We start from the raw sequence: 19836 nt of genomic DNA, 5'->3' as shown, positions 1-19836 counted from the left end.
TTTATTTTGGAACTGCAGGAGCTGATTTTGACTCAAACTTTGAAAGAGAATAACGCAAGAAGGGGATGGCGGATCATCATAATTTTTGGTGTGTAGATAGCTTAAGTGATGATTTACATAATCATATGCCAATTATGCAAATCATATGCTGATTTGCATAATTAATGAGGACAGTTAATAAATCAGCTCTAGGAGTCAAACACATGACATATGTAACTGAGAAAGATAAATATCAATAGATATCAATTTTGCAAATTGATACTCAATTTGCATAATTACTGACAAAATAATATAAATCAATAGTGGTAAATGATGGGGATTTCATTTTTGCACCATTTGGAAGTTAAGTAAATGTGGCCACTATTAGACACAAATCTTGCATAGAGGGCCTCATTTACATAATTTATGAGGAAATGGTACGATATTCTTTTTGTGAAAACAAGATTTTCATACATTGGACAACTTGTGTTATTTTGGTAGAGAAGGTGATCGACTGATATGATTTATGCGAGGTCCTTATTTGTATGTGGGCTGTAAACGAAAACGTTAACAGAGACCACCGTCGCCATGGCAACATCTTTTTATGTTGCCAATCTTGTTCTAATGATAACTACATTTTAGTTTCACTGAGCGAACTTTTTCTCTAGTCGGCTAACTCCTCTGAGAAATTAGTCACCCCAATCTACTAGTCTACGGGTAGGAAAAGAGTCTGCTGAAAAGGCATCGACATTTATATAGTCCACCATACAATAGGTATGAGACTGGGAGTGAAATATATTGTCCTCTATATCTCAGTTAACGTTAGAGCAAGGAGGTTACAGGCAATTAAACAGGCAGTGTAGTAAGCTGGGGCTGCTTGGAGTTCTTAATTGGACCCAGGCATCAGACACCAGGTGGTTTCAAGCAGCTAGACAAAGACGACACCTAACCCAACATCTGCTTGGAGAAACCCAATTAACACAGATCCACAATACGGCCAACGATATTAATGACCTGTTCCATAATAATATGAAGATATGGGTGTTTTCTGAAATATAAGATGACCTATAAAAACTGCTGTGGTGTATACAAAACGTGCATCACCTCTCACACACTAGCAGACGACATGAGCAAATTGTGAGTTATAGCTGTGAACATGACTACAATACTCCTTCAGGAAGTGAACCTCTTTCACAGAGTAATTAGGTTCTATTCGTCTTCTTTATGATCCTTAATCTTTCTTGCTGGAGATAACCTTGTTTGTTACTGTTGCCTTGCGGAGAGCTCTATGCTCTAACTAATTTGGAGGTGTCCAAACTTCAGAGAGTCGGTGCAAAGCCTCTCGGCAACTTTGTTCTAGTTGCGGCGTGGCTTCATGTTATATTAGAACTGTTGTATTCTTTTGCCTTCCGGCGTTATGCACTAATATTAAACTAACTGTGTAGGTGTCAAGTTAAGGGTTCAGAGACTCGGAAAGTCACAGAAATAGTGATGTAAATCTGTTTAGCGAGTAGTTTTCTTTGATCGTGCACTTTGTTGTCCAACGTAGTCTCTACCAGGCCCCGCGAATGGCTGAAAAAATACGGTAGAAATTGGCCAAATAGAGTGAATAGTATGCTAAGGGAGTCGGCTACGGACAGAGGGTCCAATATGCCATCTAGAGGTCGCAAACTACTATTTTTCCAGCGACCTGTGGAGCTGGTAGAGGCTAGACTGTCATTGCAATTCCCACTCTCCAGGTGCCTCTGTTGGTAGAGTTTGGCCTATGGTGGGGAAGAGTGGGACCTTTTGCTCATATGCATACTACTAGTATTCGATACATTGTCTCTACTGTACGTTATTCATTAGTTAGAGTAGTTCTTAAATTTTTCTAGATATTAGCAATAGTTCACCTGTCATGTATATAATTTGCCATACATTGTACCAGTTACAATTGTCGCGCAAATTAGCTTCTTTCTCTATGCCCCGTTTTCTTTCCGCCGGCCCCGCCAGTGCACCACTGGACGATTTTTAGAGATCGGTCGGTGAAATACGGTGTACATTTTCAGGCGAAGAATACACTCTGACGATTTTGAAATTTGGCGATGACATTCTGACAGTCAGCATATTCGACCGACAAGATCTGATTGGTGATGAGGGGGTGGAGAGTAACACTTATGGCCAAAATTTCCCCATTGTGGGGTCGTTTGGCGTAACGGCAGGGTGTTCGGCTCAGAACCAAGCGGACCCGGGTTCGAATCCCCTGATGCCACCGATGTTGTGCCCTTGGGGAAGGCATTTAACACGAATTTCCTAACTCCACCCAGGTGTAGAAATGGGTATATTGTAAAATAAGTTATGAAATTTGTCAAACCGGTAAAGCCCCCCCCCCTCTCCCACCGCCGCACGATGGCAACGTCGCTGCGACGTCGCTGCGTCCTAAACAGATTTGTGATGTATACCATTGACTTTATAATGGGAATATCATTCAAAACGTACAAGTATGCCCAAAAAGACAACAAAACACACAAAGCTTAAAAATATTCGTTTTTTGTCGATGAAAATCGTTGAGTGTTTTGTCAATTCGATCGGCCGCCAGCGTGCCGCGGGTCCAGTGAGAGGGGGCTATAAGCTCTATAATTATATATAGCAGTGCGACACAGGTGGAATTGTATTCAGTTAGAAAATGCCCAGAGGGCTCGCAGCGTTGTCGCTGCATGACACCGCGTTTAAGACTGAAATTGTATGTTAGGAGCCTCGTTTCACAACTTGAATCATAACTCCATTTTCTAAAACAATGTTTGTCTCTTTCTACATACGTACACTAAGCCCAAATACCACAAATCTGCTTGAATATCAATTAGGCCGTTTCAGACAAAAATACTTTCTTAACCATCGCACAGCATGACGATGGTAGCGCTAACGAGGGGAAATCGCCTCTTGATGAAGATTTAATCATACGGCTAGTTCTATAACGGTGCGGTTAATGATTCAACACGGAGAATCTAGAATCTATCATCACCACTCTTCAATCACTACTCAGATCAAAGAAAGCCGGCCCAGGGTTCGAAATAGTGGGTTCATGTGCACCTAATTTTTGACTGTGGTGCACCAATGCACCTAGATATTTTTGTAGGCTACAAGGTAAAGGCACTATTGCACACTAAGTACTGTATACAGAATATTCTTGAAATGTAAGTATCATAAATAGCAATATAACCTTTTGTTGTACTTTATTTGATGTATCACTTGTTTGAAATTTAAGGTCTGCTATAGAATAACAGGATCCTAAGCCGCCCTGCAGCCATATCTGGATGCCGCAAGGGGGTATTATATGCATTACAAAGATACTCGCCGCATCCGGGTGTATTTGGCTTTCTTTGATATAGTACCTTTCAGAAACATAAGTTATTTTTCTTCTTCTATATAACGCAACTGTGCTGGTAATTTGACATCGAGTTTTGACTGGGATGTGCCGCTAATCTTCTAAAGACGCCGCGATGTCTAAGAAAAATATTGTGCTTCCGGTTACATTACTAAGAACCTTACACGAAAAGGCTAACGAAAAGCGTCATCCTTCGTCCCTAGTCTGAGGTTAGACCACTTACTAAGAAAAGAAAATAAGGGTAGGGGTTTTCTATTTTATTTTAGAAATTAGCTGAAATGATCCAGCAAATAGAGTCTGACACTGCAAAAATGGAGCTGTTAAAAAAATTCACTGCACTACTTCAAGTCAAGTCAAGTCAAACGGAAAACTGAATGTTCAGGACCCGGAAGGTAAGTTGTTGTACAGTCTGATGGTGCAATGCAGGAAGGATTGCTGCAGTCTCTTAGTTCTGGCATAGGGAACAGTGATGTTGTGACTGTTCCTTAGTGTTCTTCATGGCAGCATATTTTTGCTAGGGTCGGTCGGGTAATCGAAGCAGAGCATTATTAATTTTCCCTGGGCCTGAGTACCCTCCAAATCCCCACTACTAGTACGTATAGTATCAGCAACTGGAAGAGCTGGCGAACGACCAGACCGGATGGCGCACAGTAAATAGCGTCTTTCTTCTCCTCGGCCAACTTTCAAGGATTGTAAGACACATTTTTGACATTCATTCCCTTTCTCCTGTCGACGATGCTGTAAAACTGATTAATCTATGGATCGTCTCTTTGCACCCCAAGTACAAATTGCAACATCATGTGTTCAAGTCAAGAATACATTATACAGACTAAGCGTTTTACACATTGAAATAATTTCATCCTATTTGTGTCCTATCAGTTATATCTAGTTAGGGGGGTGCGCTTCCTGTAAAATAAAACCTATTATTTATGATTTGATTGCTTTAATTCATTTGTCCACTTTTGTGTATATACCTATATGATTGTTTAATTATATTCCTTTCTTGTCCGATGGCGGCGTTGATATAACTTGAATGCTTCGCCATCTTGTCTGTATTTGTTATTCATGTTGTTTGATAAAAAATAATAAAAGATGAGGAAAGACGCTGAAGTGCATGGTACACAGAGACTGGGAAAGCCGTGAAAACAAACGAAGACGCAGACGACATGCAGCCGATTCAAAACCCTGGAAATGAACTTGAACATTTAACTGATTCCAATCTTTTGCATATTTTGAACTTGTTGTTTTGAACTTGAAACTACTGGTAGTATTTTTTGTTGCGCAGCAATGTCCTATTCTGTTTAAAGACTGACTGATAGTAATAGTAATATAGGGTTAATGAGGTGTATGCGATGTTATAAGGCATGGTCCGTTCCCATAACCACCGAATGAACTATCGAAGAACTTGCAAATAAACCTCTATGATTGATACGATGTGCGCGGGAGAAGATTATGTAGAAAACGAGTTGTTTTTCCTCGGGTGCACTCACTTAATGGTCGCATGCTGCGAAATGACATAGATTTTATACGCAGCTTTATTTGACAGAAATCTCTTTATTCGGGTCTTCTGGGGTACAACAAACAACATAAAGATCAAGAGTCGACTACCACCATTTACCTCACTATCAAACATCGTAGCCCAAACCGAAAGCACTATGATTACTTCACGGAGTCTTGTGTCCGACGGTCTCTTGTTGGGTTTGATTCCTCTTCTGATCTTTCTTGGCAACGCTTGTTTGTTTGTTTGTTAGAACGGCTGTATATCTTTGCCCTCGGGAGTTACGCGCTAACTAACTGTGTACGTGTATTGTCACTGGTTCAGAGAGTGTCAAGTTTGTTTTGCCCCGTGGGCTTTCTTTGATCTCAAACTTTATAGTCGAGAGTATTTCGCGGCTGCGGTGCGGGCTGTGTCATGACAATTCTCATTGCTAAACCGGCGTCAAACATACAGCAGGAAAATAACTAACCTGCCTGAATAATTAATCTATCTGTGAGCCATTTGACTAACGGACATTTCTGGCCAATTTGCAGTATATGAACAGTTCCACAACTTGTATATTTTAATAAAAGTCCATTTTCTTATATAATGCTCTTTTTTCGTACCAACAGCTAAGCCCCAAACACGACAAATCTGCTTGAATATCAATTATGTTTATGATCATACCTATTATTCTTATGTAGGTCTGGCTGATGATTAACTGGGAAATGGGAGAATCTAGGACATGTACTAGTATACAGAGACTCTCGCCGCATCTGGATGTGATTGACATTTGGCTTTCTTTCATGATATATTTCAGAAGAAGAAGATGTTATGTTTTTCAGATAATATTTTTTGGATTGCAAAACACCTTGGTTGTACCGGTAATTTGACATGGAGTTTGGACGGGGATGCATCATACAGCGCTAACATTACATTAAAACCCTCGGAGTACCCTCCAAATGCCAATATTTTAAAGGAGAAATCTTAGATTCTATTTTGCTTCTCAAAAAGAAGTCAAACCCCAAAAGCTTAGATTGTATTCCCTAGCAGTTCTTAGAATAGTCACTTGTTCCACTTGTCACCATTTTTGAACTTGCATCTCCCAGAAGCAGATGAGAGGACTAAGTTTTCAATGTGCTGGACACTTTAGGAGTCAGCAGAACCGACTGGAGAGCTCTGGTCGAAAACAGAACATCTGGAGGGAGATGTCTGCAACCGCCATGCGTCTGTCCTGATGCCTGCGATTGATTGATTGATTGATTGATTGATTGATTGATTGATTGATTGATTGATTGATTGATTGATTGATTGATTGATTGATTGATTGATTGATTGATTGATTGATTGATTGATTGATTGATTGATTGATCGATCGATCGATCGATTGATTGATCGATTGATTTATCGGTTTTGTCTCTGTACTTTTTGCATACATTGTTTTATGTTGCAGTTAGCCATTGGGCAAGAATTTGCAAATTAAACTATGATTGATACGATGTGCGGGGAGAAGAGAATGTGGGCAATGAGTTGTAAATACAGTTTTTCCTCGGGTGCACTCACTTAATAGTCGCATGCTGCGAAATGACATAGATTTTATGCGCAGTTCTAATTGACAGAAATCTTTTTATTCAGGTCTTCTGGGGTACAACAAACAACATAAGGATCAAGAGTCGACAACCACCATTTACCTCACTATCAAACATCGTACCCCGAACCGAAAGCACTATAATTACTTCACGGAGTCTTGTGTCAGACGGTCTCTTGTTGGGTTTGATTCCTCTTCTGATCTTTCTTGGCAACGCCTGTTTGTTTGTTAGAACGGCTGTATATCTTTGCCCTCGGGAGTTACGCGCTAACTAACTGTGTACGTGTAATGTCTCTGGCTCAAAGAGTGTCAGGTTTATTTTGACCCGTGGGCTTTCTTTGATCTCAGACTTCATAGTCGATAGTATTGCGCGGCTGCGTTGCGGGCTAGCCTGTATTTACACAAGCTCTCAGCCGGAGGTTACTGACCCCCACCCAAGGGTTAAAGGCGGTTACGGAAACCGGCTGGACACTAGGAGCGCGATTCGTCAGGCTACGTTGCGGGCTGTGTCATGACAGTTATCATTGTTAAACCAGCGTCAAACATGCAGCGGAAAAATAACTAACCCGAAAGGATATTTTTTTTGCCAAAAATTTGCAGGTTTTGAGCGCCGTTCCACAAATTGAAAATCAACTACTCTTTCTTCCAGAATGCTTGTCCCTTTTTTCGTATGAACACTAAGCCCCAAACACGAAAAATCTGCTTGAATATCAATAAGGTTTTGACTATGATCATACCTGTCATTTCTATATATAGGTTATACTGGCTAATGATGACCCAGATAAAGATAGAATCTAGGACATGTACTAGTCTACAAAGACTCTGTCCGCATCTGGGTGTGTTTTACTCTTTTTGCTTTCTTTGATGATAATTTCTTGATGTGTTTTTTTCAGATATTTTTTTCGGGTTACAAAACACATTGTACCGGTGATTTGACATCGAGTTTGGACGGGATGCGCCAATAAAACCCTCTGGGTACTCTCCATATGCCACTATCTAACAGGAGATATCTTAGATTCTATATTGATAGCTCTGCATGGGAGAAGAGGATGTTGGAAATTATGTAATTCCCTCGACTGCACTTAGCTAATGGTCGCATGCTATGACATGACGTAACTATAAACATGTATATATAGAAAGAGATTTTGTACGCAGTGCAATTTGAGAGAAATCTGTTTATTCTGATCTTCTGAAGTACAGCAAACAACATAAAGGTCAACAGTCGACTACCACCATTTACCTTACATCTTTTGGCATACAATACATCACAAAATTAAAGTTTCCTATACAATTCTAACCATAAAAATTACACATTTCTTATACATTTCAATATACAAGTATTTCTCACAATTTACATTTCAGGGTGAAATTAGCAACAAGAAACTGAAAAATGTATTTCTACTAGGCAACACGTAACAACTATGTCATTAACCTAAACACATCATTTAATTTCTTACAAAATTAGTCTGTAATTGATCTGACAGAAGAGAACTTGTGAAATTACAATTAAGGGGACGGTAGATACAAAACAATCAATTTTCTACAAGATTTTGGGCTGATGCAGTGGATTTCAGATTATCTGACCTTCTAATCGTCACCATATGCATCATCTTAATTCTTTTCAATGTTCTACACTGACGTTTCGAACACCACAACTCCATGAGGAGCCAACGGTGGAACTGTTACAAGGTTTACCTCACAGATTTCTTCCACAAAGAACACGTCTATTTTCTGCCGCCGTCTTGCGACACTCCTGTCTTGGTTGTACCTCCTTTGGTCGTTGGTCTTTTTCCGAGTAAGACACAGCGCGGCACGAAGGCTCTCCCGAAACTTCTGACTCATGAAGACGTACAGGATGGGGTTGGCACAGCTGTTTGCATACGACATGACCATGGCTACGTGAGACACCACCATCCACGGCGTCAAGGGTAGGTCTGCCATCAAGTTCAGGAGCTGGCACAGGTGAAACGGCAGCCAGCAAACCACGAAGGTCACGATCATGGCGGTCACCGTTTTGGTCACTTTCGTCCGTATTCTGAGAGAGACTCTGTTCACCGCGGTGTGTATTGACGTGTTGCGCCTGAGATGACGGACGACCATCAGGTAAGAAACGCTGATGACTGATAGAGGAGCGACGAAACCCATGACAAAGGTGTAAACAGTGTAGGCTTGGTACCAAAACATGGCACTGTCGGCGGGCCAGTCCAGCATACAGATGTAGTTTCCATCTATCAACATCACGGTATCGCTGAGCGTCATGACGGGGATGGTGAGTAGGATGGCTGCTACCCACACGGACAGGCTGACGGCGGTCGCCACCTTCGGCCGGCGTAGATGAGAATGACTGTTGGCACAGACGATGGCCAGGTAGCGGTCCACGCTTAACACCGCCAGGTTGAACACCGTAGTGAATATGTTCAAGGCATCCATGGACAGTACGGTCCTACACAAGGCTCTGCCGAACACCCACCGACCCATGGCGGATGAGGCCGAGATGAAAGGTATCCCGAGCATGAAGAGTACATCAGCGAATGCCAGATTCAGAATGTAGTAACTCGTAGCGTCCTTCAGCTTGGCGTGTCCCAACAACACGTAGATTACCAGCAGGTTGCCAAGAAGGCCCACCACCGTCACTGTTCCGTACAATACAGGGCCAACGATTGCCGTGAGTGCGTACGGGAGCGGCTGCGGCATCAGGGCGCCGTCCGTTCCGTTCACACTGCTCCAGTTTCCCGTCGTAACGTTAACGATACTCATGGTGGGGGAGTGTTTGAGAAGGTCCGAGAGAACTTCTTGTAACGTGGAGATTTCTACTGTACTGGTATTGTTGGAGATGGCAGATCTCGGGTTATATGCCGTTTCCTGTCGTTGAGAGTGTCACGATACGGTATTCTCTCAGACGATACTAATGAAGACACAGGTTTCCTAGCAGTAATGAGCCAATTAGTATGAAATCCGCGTTATATGATCCTCACACTGACCAATTTAAAAGCCGACCAATAGACCTGCAACTCAGAGTGCTCAAACGCAGCATCTCGGATTTTGAATGGTTGTCTTCTGCACGAATCACCGCGATGATACTGACGAGCAAGCATCATTGACGTCATAGCTCTAGGCCTTCCGCGGTGTCAGTTTCTCTTTGCCTGATATATGTTTCTATTTCTTTATTCAATTTTGACCTCGCTAGCAGCCAGTAAAGTTCACAAAAGGTGTCATAAGATAAGAGATGCGTGAATACAAATTTGAAGACAAAATAAAACTTGTAGATATGGTTCCGTGTCTTCTATATCTTGTGTATAATGGTCATAGTAATTTTCCTATTGCAAGTAAAGTCTAAAAAACATGATGATCATATCAACAAATAATGAATGATCAAGCTGTAGATGAATACATATTCAGTTTAATACATGTAGAGTAATCATAAAAAGTGCCCTTTCTCAACGTTGCAACATTCGAACTCATACGTGCTTCAAAACAACCAATACCGGTACCGTGCTAGATTTAACTGGTTTCCAAATTGACGACTGCAGTGTATTATTAACTTCTTATAGTTCTTTATATCTTTCTTTACCTTATGGTGCGTAGTTCAAGAATTTCTGCTCAAATTCTTATGATAATCAAAGTGGTTTTTAATTCAAGACTAAGATGTGTACCGACTTGCAGGGTTTTTTATATTGGGGCTTGAATTTCTCCAACATTCACATTAACGAAAGACATCTTAAAATCTTCACTTTGCCGTTATGTTACAGCATTTGAATTTTATGGATGACATACGCGCGCGCATTGATTTTCGCCTGTTCTTAAATCAAAACAAACAAAAAACATCACCACCTCCGACTCATATTGCCGCAAAAGACTAACATTATGTGCCGACCTGCCGTAACGTTACATCTCATTATGCACTACCACAAAATACGTTAGCATCAAAGGTGACAAGAAAAATGGAATCGTAATTGGACGCAATTGGGCGTGGCACGTAGAATGATGATGACAGACTGATGAATTGTGTATTATATCGACGTTGGCAAAGGGATGTCACGTTTGCACAGTTGTACGAGAGACTCGCGGCGGCCAGCGAGAATCGCCCATATATTTTCAAACACGACCTATCCAGAGCGGCTCTTATACATCTTTTGTTTTTGGCAACGATTAGAAAAATGGGAGAGTTGAGGCATTGGTATAGAGGTCTCAAAGCGAGATGTGTAAGTGTGAGCTATGAAATTCTTAATATGGAGTTCAGTGCCATGTATGTTAAAACTAGTACTACTCCCATGGGTATTCTCATCACAGTCATTTATCATCCACAGTCCTTGGAGCCAAATACCATCTAATAGTGTACTTTTCGATCGTTCTTGTCAATATATTAAACATCGATCACTTCAGCTGAGTCTGCTATGATGAACAAGACAACCTACATGTAATAAAGGTGTTTTTTTTGTTTTTTTTGATACACTGTTCTGTGGTTCAATTCAAAATACAAGCCTTGTAGTCTTGTGGTTTAGCAGCACTTTTTTCGCTTAATTTTTTCCCGCTTGCATTAGTTTTGGTGTCTCTAGAGGATGTCATCCATAAATTTAAGATGGCGTGGCCTTCCTACCTTATATATGGCTGCCGTTACTAAATATTGACCATGGAAAAGCAAAAAAAAAAAAATTTAATTTCTATTTTACTAATTTTGATTAAAATCTACATAAAAGAGTTCTGGGCAGTAGTGCGTTAAAATCAATTCATAGAGCTAAAGGATGAAATTAAACCATATACTCTTCTTCCCAAATCCCACATTGGAAGTCATAAGAGAGGTTTATAATTTATCATCAATGGCATCGTTTCAGTCATCTATGTCATCAGCATCTTCATCCTCATTGGTCGGTTCACAGGCTGAGAAGTCCTGATTGGCCCGCTGTCCCTCGGGACATTCCTCACACGTGACGTCATCCTTCAGGTATTCCCCCGTGGCACACCGCGCGCACACCCAACAGCAGGTGTCCCCCGACTGATACACCTTCCTCTCACCAGGTGAGCAGGGATCACTACAGACCGACTTTGGGATATCATCTTCTTTTAACACCGTCCCTTCTTCTTGAACTGAGGAAGAAGATGCGTCCTCGTTGTCCTCAGCGTGCCCTGGCCATCGGATGGATTGCGGGTTAAGGCCGAGAGGTGAGGGGGAGAAGCCGTCCCATTGGCCCACTTCTTGAAAGCGAGTGTTTCCGTCCTTGTTGTGGATGGAGAAGACGTTGAAGCGTTCGGGAAGCGTGAGTGGAGTGATCCGCGTCGAGTCAAACTTGACCTCTTCACCACGAGCCACTGCAACAATACAGTCACATTCTCGTTACAATCAATATCATTATTAGCAAAAGACATGATCGTAGGAAGACTTTTGTTCAATCTCAAATTTTCAGCTTTTTCCAGCCATTGTCAAATAGCCAATTTATGACTCACGCGACCAATATCTTACAGCGTTGGCGTTGGCACATAAGGTTGGTTTTCCCACAATACTGTCAAATATCAAACTTGTAGGAGATGCTCTTTCTCTCACATACTCACTCACTGCGTCGAGCTCACCCAGAACACCTGCATTATATATCATAATAAAGAAGAGGCCATAAGCTCTTTCACACTTTCGAGTGCGCATGCGCAGCTACAGGAATTGTGGGTAATATGTCAAAGGGGATGGCCCCTTGCTTGTAAACAGTTCTCGTCTCTATTTGCATAACAATGTCGAGACGGGTTCTATTGTTTTCGTCTCAGGGGCCTTCATCTAGGACATATTACCCACAAGTCCTGTCGCCGCGCATGCGTACTCGGAAGTGCGTAAGTGCTTATTGGACGACCCCAATGATTTATACAGGAAGTAAGTAAATCACCACAAAACGTTCATACCTGTGAACGTGACGTTGGCGATGAACTTCCGAAGAAGTTCTGTATCCAGTTGGTTTGACATTTCCTGACACTGTCGGTGGCCATGCCGCCCACGGGGACACACTTCTTGCTGCATGTGGTCTAACGCCCTGGATACAGCCGTGACCGCATCTAGCACTCCTCGTGCCCACTTGTGTTGAGAGACTGTGATATCTTCTTCACCTGTTGGGAGTGGATCAAATCAAGTCTGGGGTTACACATGCGTTTTTCAAGTCCACTCGGAGCACGCTCAGCCGAAGTCCGACTCAAGAGCGATCTGTTTACAAGCTTGGCCGCGAAGTGACTTGGAACGTCCAGCTGCACCGGAGGTGTGATGCTTTGAATCATGACCTACTTCCACCATATATAATGCACAAAAATATTAAACAGATACCGACAAATTATATATGGCATGAAGAGTAAGAAACAAATTTCCACCTTTGTGCCAAGTTTGTATCGCATTGCATTATCAATGTTTTGCATTATCAATGTTTGCTCATTCAGTGTCAGGGTATTCTTACCTGTACAGGTGCATGGCTCACCTACGCCCCCTTGCGACAGTGACTCGGAAACGCACTTGATGTGGTGCTCCCAGTACTCCCCGAACCACGGGTTCCTCCTGTTGTTGTGGGCTCTAAGTTTGGAGAAGTACTCTGCAAACTCTACAGTGTTAAACAGAAAAATAATACTACAAAATGAAATCAAAGTACAGAATACATAATGAGGTACATATGAAATAATACTTGTAACGTTAAATATGAATTGAAAACATAATACAGTTCAGTAACTGAGGAAATACTTCTGAATGTAACGCATGGGCTTACTCTCGCTTTTACTACATATGATTTAGATATGACTGCCTTTCTATTCGAGCGGCGACCGAGCTGCGACCGCTTAGCAACCTAAATCGGCGAACCAAGGGTCGCCAAGGTCGCTCCTTACTCTCTCAGGGATCACTCAACGATCGCCATGGTCGCCATCACCAAAGGATTTGATGACATATGATTGTTTAGTCGCTGAAAGCGCGCTCAAGGATCGCAAGAGCGTTTCCACTAGAGCAACTTTTTTTAGGGATTTCGGCGCTCGCCCTGTCATACTTGTGCGTATATGCAAGTCCGCATGGGTTGCGTGATAACATGTTTTTGGTTTAAATTAAGTTTGCTGCCGAATGAGTGATTTCTTAGGTTCGATGACCAGGCTGCACAACGGTGGATCAAAGTAGAAAACAACTTTATCCCCGCAAAATTTACTGAAACCCCAAAGGTTACTGCGGAGCTCATGCGCACTTGAATATACGCACAAGTGTGACAGAGCCCTAAGCTCCAATTTTAGGTCGCAGCGCGGTCGCAGAACGATTGCCGTTTAGTTGAAAATGGGGGAATAGTTCTTCACCTTTCAGCTGAACCGACTCTTGATCATGAGCTAGAGTGATAACACTCTCCCCGCGGCTGGCCGTCAGTACGTCAATTCTGTGCCACGTTTCTCCGCCAAGCCACACGAACCGACCCGCAGCGCCCATCCTGCAAGCAAAACAATGTTGTGTTTGACAAACTGTTTACATGTCACCGAGTCACGTGTCTTATCTGCATAACGTGAAGTCATCTCAGCGGTGGATTGCTCATTCCTTGACAAAGACTGGTGTTGTACAGTCGAAAATTTGGGTAAGTCCATCTTTTGTGTAAGAAATTACAGTCAAAACTTGTTTCAAGGCGTTATCTTATGTATCAGTGCGCAATTTACGTCCATATTCTTGTATATTTTTCAGAATAGAATAGAATAGAATAGACTAGTTTAGTGTCATTGTATTGATTGCCTTGTTATTGTTGCCATACATTGTGCCATGTGCAATTGTCGAGCAATAAAGTTTATTCATTCATTCTACCATTCATTCATTCATTCATTCAACGATAGACTGTGACATCACGATGCGTGACGCTTACCTTTCAGCTGCTGTCAAAAGACTGCTGGCCTGTTGGGCGGTACTGAACACCACCACTCCCACCGCGCGCGGAGAGCTCAACAGCCGCTGGATCACCCGGTCTATGTCATCTGCATCAGCATCTTGTGGAATCTTTTGATAAGTTGCGATGCAAATACCTTGACGGAAGAAAAAAGTGAGCACACATAATTGGAAATTAATTAGTCAAATTCAATCCAACTATAACACGAAGTTACAGTAGTTCAAGCAAAGATCTTCTAGTTTCCACATTCATTTTCTACTACGCTCTCCAAGGATCACCTTTATCAATCCAGTTCACCCATTTATGGTTCAATCAATCAATCAATCATTCGCAGGCATCAGTGTCTGATGCATGGCGGCTGCAGACATGCATAGGGCTCGCCAGGCTGGTCTGCTCTCGGCATAGGCCCTCCAGTCGGTTCTGGTGACTCCCAGCCCCTGGAGCGTATTGAAGATCTGGTCTTCCCATCTTCCTCTTCCCATTTATGGTTGCTTGTTGTATTTTCAAGAAAGAAATTAGCTCTTTAAAGAGGTCAGTAAATCCCATCCATATTTCTTTTCGCCTTTACAGATGGAAAGAAAAACTTTGCTCCTCTGAACATCACAGAACCTACACATTGCAGAAAAAGTGGGATCCTCCGTCTTCCACTGTCTCAGAAAAAGAAGTTAAACCCAGGAAGTTAGAATTTAGAGTCAGCGTTTATACTAGAGTAGTCACATGCTATATAGTTCTAAGAATCTGCAATGACTCATTATTGTATCTTAACAGACAATCTCTACATCTACCTGACATCTTAGCCTCTGTTTGAAAGGCATCGGCGTTCTGTTCGTAGAACCTCTCATCGGTGACAACCAAAGATACATAGTTCCAACCCAACGCCTTCATGATGTCTGATAAGACGGCGGCCTGGGTTGTCTCTGACGGCGCCGTCTGGAAAAAGTACTCAAACTCCGGTAAGAGACCCGATGTAGTGGATGAGAAGGATATCTGAGGCACCTGTGCAACAACAAGAAAACAATTATAGTCTATAACAGACTTCTTAGGGCTTTGATATGTTGGCTAGAAAGATGTGTATACAGAGCAAGTATTGTATGACCGACAAACTTAAACTGTCCAAAACATTGTGAAAGACTGAATAAAAGACAGCGGATGCTGTCTGAAACGTCAAACTGTTTCAAATTTTATTCAGTTGCTTGAGTAACTATTTTTGGTGTAAAATTGACTTATTTTCAACATCGTATTCTGATTATACCAGTACAATACAAGCATAAGTTTCTATTACTCAACATCAGAGTAGAACATCTTAGAAAACGATATTTTATCGCTCAGATATCAAATTTTTCACATCCTCTGCCAGCGGTCGATCCCCAAAACAATACTAGGGTCGGTCGAGTAACCAGAGAAATACTTTTCTAGGCCGTAGCTTCTCCAACTTTTTGTTATTATTTTGTGTACCTTGAATAATCCTAGAAGCTCGGCGACCACATGTGGCGCCTCCTTGCGGCTTGCTGGACCAATGACACACACCGGCTGTTTGTGCTTGCGGTGAATAGGCCTGGAGCCGTCAGCACAGAAGGCTTCCTCTCGCCCTCTATCCTGGTGCACAAACGTCATAGCCCCTTGTACGCTCCGTAACGCGTCACTACACGTGTCTATTACATGGACACCAAGGCTGATACCTGTAATCGTAAAGGAATGATACGTTGAATAAGGTTAGACATCCAGGTAGTGATGCGTACCGGTACTGTGTACGTTCGCAAGAGTAGATGCAAATAATTGATATTGACAGAAAAATTAAAACCAATTCAGTTCTGTAATGATTTTTTACATTTCTGTGTGGAATATGATATAGCAAAGCCATTCAGAGCGATGGAATACTTTTGTATGTCCGATATTCTGATGATTGCCATAACAAGTCAGAAGTTCTGAATCAAAGTTGAACCGTAATTGCCAACACAAAAAATGGACTTGCCCAAATTTTTGACTGATCAACTCCAGTCTTTGTCAAGGAATGAGCAAAGACTGGAGCTTTGTGTTCGCCATTGCAGTTCAACTTTGATTCCTAATGACTTCTACCAACACAGATGAACATTCAAGTGAAGTCAAAAGCTGTAAAGAGTACCTGGGAGTAGCGAACTATCCCTGTTGACTCTGTCAATAGCAAACAGCATGGCCTCCAGAGCCTGAACCCCTGGCACCGACACATGCCCGCACTCTCCGCCCGGGCCGGGCTCGTGGATCGGCAACAGTCCGCCCAGGAGGATGTCTCCTTCGATCAGCACGCGCTTCACATGCACACCGTGTTCCCGGGACGACCCAACACGCAGAAGTAAGAAACAGTATACCGAGAGTAGTAGGAGGCTTAGGCTAAGTTTCGACCCAGCCATGTTGCTTCCTTACCGTGCCCGGTCGTGCGCTTGGAGCAACAAGGACTTTTATACAGCTTTTGCAGTGTCCTTGCAATTGGTACCCGGTGTCACGCCAAATAATTGCCTTGGCAAATAATTGCCGAATGAAGTTAGGGTTACGATTCTAGGGTTAGGGTTAGGGTTGTGCTAGGGTTATGGTTAGTCTCCACAGCGCGACTCCTCCTTCCAAAATCCACTCAGATCTAGACCTCTGCTTGAAAATTGGCATACTTAGGTATACTTGAAACCCCCAAGCAGTGTCGGGGCAAATATGTGACAGGGGCAAAGTTTTTAGGTGTCATCGGAACAATGACGAACAGACTTGCTAATTCATTCATTCCTAAGGTCTCCTCAACCATATGGTTCACGCGGCCCATGTCATTTTCTGCCTAATTTAGACCTAACTACGCGTGAAATAGCCGTCACTGCACGTCACCATCTGTAGCTGAGCAGATGAAATTAAATGTCCATCTTGATTTGTAAATAATGTTTTTTTTATTCAATTCATAATCTGCGGGTGACAATTTAGCATGCAAGGAAAAGCGTTCGTAGGTACATAAGTTTACAGATTCAGAAATATCATTTAGACTATTTAGCTGCCTAATGAAATGACCTTGATATAGCATGCGTGTTTAGCATGAACTGTTTTATCAGTGCACTGTAAAACCTCAAAGAACGACAAACACGAAAAATGCAGTCACCACCAAAAACATCGCCGATACAGTATTCAACACGCTCTATAGGAGACAAGACATATGATATGAGGTTACATAAAATATATATAATAGTTATATCCCACAAAATGACCTACATTACATTAATGGTCTGCCATCAAAATTTCCACTATATGCCATTATGATACCACCCCATCCCTGAGTGCTGGGGAAAATGGCACATGGGATTATGCATATATGTGGAAATAACAGTTCAGAGAAGGAAATAGCAGTGAAGCGTAATATTCAGGCTGACCCGGGCAACTACTTGTTACGGTTAGTGCTGTGTAATTCACCGTGTAATGACTGCGGTATTTCAAGTCCCTAGTGGTTATGTTTTCATCCGGCTTGCTCGGTGTGCATAAAGCCCCTATCTCACTGGACCCGCGGCACGTTGGCGACCTCGCTGCGACCGAACGATTTGACAAAGCTTTCAACTAATTCCATCGATGAAAAATGAATACTTTCACGCTTTGTGTGTTTTGTGTCTTTTTAGTAATACTTGTACGTTTGTTTGTGCTTTTATACAGGCTGGAAAAATTCTCTATTCGGCCATCAGGAGCGCTTTTAATAGAGGTCGAGTTGGTAGCATGGTTGCATTATAATCAGGCAAGGGTAACACAAGTCCAATTTAGGACGCAGCGAAGACACCAACGTGCCACGGGCCCAGTGAGAGGGGGGCTTAAAACGTGCCGCATGCCAATCTTAAGACAGGGCCGGACTTTTTTTGATGCAACAAAAATTACAGTGACTTTCGTACGATCAACTGCAAATGACAAATTGAAATACAAAATAAATATTACATTCGTAGTGTCCGTACTATCATGTTACAATTAGGTAGGGCTATATCCTAAGTTTGAATATATTTTCTGATAACAAAGCACTTTTTTATGTATCTGCCTATTTTTGCATTGTTAGAGTTGTCATACCTGAAGATGTAATTAAATCTCCAAAAGACATTGAGTCAAAAACACGAAAACACTTACTTCTAACCTTTAGATTTTCGGTCCACATCATTGTTGCTATAAATCCCTATAAAAGGTTAAACATTTACCGATGCTAAAACAGTTTTATTTTTAAACGAAACTGAAATTATATTTTTGCTTCTGGTTATTGATAATATTTGTAATTTACGGCCTGTATTCCATCTTCTTGTACGGTATAACGTCCTGCTGAGAGGAAATAGGCCAAGAATGAAAAATGCCTGTCCGTGCGCCCATTATTCATGATCATGAAGTAACAAGACCGGTTTTATCTGGTCTATCCGAACATCCGCTTCGTCCTCAGGATGACCGAAGAAACAATCGATCAGAGAGATAATTGGCTCACGACGCCAGGCAGGTTGGCGTGCTGCAGTTTTGAGTTAAACCGCTAGGTTGCTTTCCCCACTTCCTTACATATCCTTACAAGGTGGAAGGCACGTTATTAATATCTTAGCCAGTCCAGATGTAGAGTTGTGTTTTCATTAGTTATTAATTACTGCAAAGGTAACTTATCTTAATTAGTACACACACAGGAAAGATAAACATAAACCAACCTGTAGAAGCCATTACGATTTATACATTTTTGTCACCATACATGTAAAATCGACTAAAAACCCGCGTTTCTCATCCTTCCATCTTTCTATGTTTCAGTCATATCAAAAAGAAGCAACTTTACTTCTAAAACAAGCTGCGTTTGCAACAGTATTTCATTCTGTCATTTAAAAGTATCTAATAAGGGAAATTTCTTCTGTTGACGCCCCCACTGCGTACAAGAGACGACATCAGAGCATCTGTCTGAGATTGACATCTGAGAAATCGTTGTTTTTGAGCGAAAGCTGATAAAGTTCTTTGAATAGAAGATTCGCCTTGAGGTTTAAGAGATGGAAGATATGTACGATTCATTACGTCGTTATTGATTCATTGATGTACGACACCCTCTGGAGCAAATACTATCTGACATTCTTTTGTACTTTTCCTCAATTCATATTCACATTCTGGATACTAGTATGTAAAAAAACGACAATGTTATAAGCTTTTAGCACATTGGAGTGGCCTTTTGGCACCCCATTCTCTATTGGTTACAGTTTTGAATTAGGCAGCAGGGAGAAGGTTAATAAAAGTAATTTACATCTAACATCGCAAAATGTAAATACCATATGTTATAGGCCTTGTTAATTTTCACAAATGTAGTTTGTCATTAAAATTGCTTGAATTTTCCAACAAATTGTCTCGTGTGTATTTTCAAGAATATCCTGCATTTTCATTCTCATCATTATTGCTATTACACTTTGATATGAAAATATTTTCTGACGATAACTCGAAGGGAATTAAAGATGATACATTTCTTTCATAACTTGCGACGCTGTTTTTGTATTACTTCGTGCTTCTTTTATGTCAATACATTTTCCACACACAAAAGGATTCTTCATAAATATCAATCTCTCGCCCGGCCATTTATTCT

At 41.7% G+C, this 19836-nt stretch overlaps 2 protein-coding genes across 3 annotated transcripts; both read right to left on the bottom strand.

Annotated features, from left to right (window-relative positions):
* Positions 1-7568: 7568 nt before the first annotated feature.
* On the bottom strand, positions 7569-9670 carry LOC136436473 (somatostatin receptor type 5-like). The gene has a single exon (XM_066430477.1). It carries the CDS (start codon positions 9163-9165, stop codon positions 8038-8040), a length of 1128 nt encoding a protein of 375 aa, XP_066286574.1. The 5' UTR covers positions 9166-9670; the 3' UTR covers positions 7569-8037.
* A 118-nt stretch (positions 9671-9788) lies between these two features.
* On the bottom strand, positions 9789-16713 carry LOC136436460 (metabotropic glutamate receptor 4-like). Of its 2 annotated transcripts, none has more exons than XM_066430458.1 (8): positions 16393-16713; positions 15726-15949; positions 15056-15266; positions 14250-14406; positions 13702-13829; positions 12831-12971; positions 12292-12501; positions 9789-11715 (listed from the first exon to the last, which is right to left on the bottom strand). In XM_066430458.1, exons 1-8 carry the CDS (start codon positions 16655-16657, stop codon positions 11237-11239), a joined length of 1815 nt encoding a protein of 604 aa, XP_066286555.1. In that variant the 5' UTR covers positions 16658-16713; the 3' UTR covers positions 9789-11236. The 2 variants fall into 2 exon arrangements, with proteins under 2 accessions (XP_066286555.1, XP_066286563.1); XM_066430466.1 differs by having other exon boundaries at positions 12292-12492; positions 16393-16712.
* Between the last annotated feature and the right edge of the window lie 3123 nt (positions 16714-19836).

The sequence above is a fragment of the Branchiostoma lanceolatum genome, chromosome 1 (assembly GCF_035083965.1).
Source record: "Branchiostoma lanceolatum isolate klBraLanc5 chromosome 1, klBraLanc5.hap2, whole genome shotgun sequence".
Taxonomy (NCBI): Eukaryota; Metazoa; Chordata; class Leptocardii; order Amphioxiformes; family Branchiostomatidae; genus Branchiostoma; species Branchiostoma lanceolatum.
This window is presented reverse-complemented; position numbering and strand designations above follow the sequence as displayed.

Coding starts and splice junctions, on each gene's coding strand:
- LOC136436473 (XM_066430477.1), bottom strand. CDS start 9,165: ATGAGTATCGTTAACGTTACGACGGGAAACTGGAGCAGTGTGAACGGA.
- LOC136436460 (XM_066430458.1), bottom strand. CDS start 16,657: ATGGCTGGGTCGAAACTTAGCCTAAGCCTCCTACTACTCTCGGTATAC. Junction 14,407..15,055: donor AACAGAGGCTAAGATGTCAG/GTAGATGTAGAG, acceptor TCTTCCGTCAAG/GTATTTGCATCGCAACTTAT. Junction 11,716..12,291: donor CGCCAACGTCACGTTCACAG/GTATGAACGTTT, acceptor GTATTGTTGCAG/TGGCTCGTGGTGAAGAGGTC.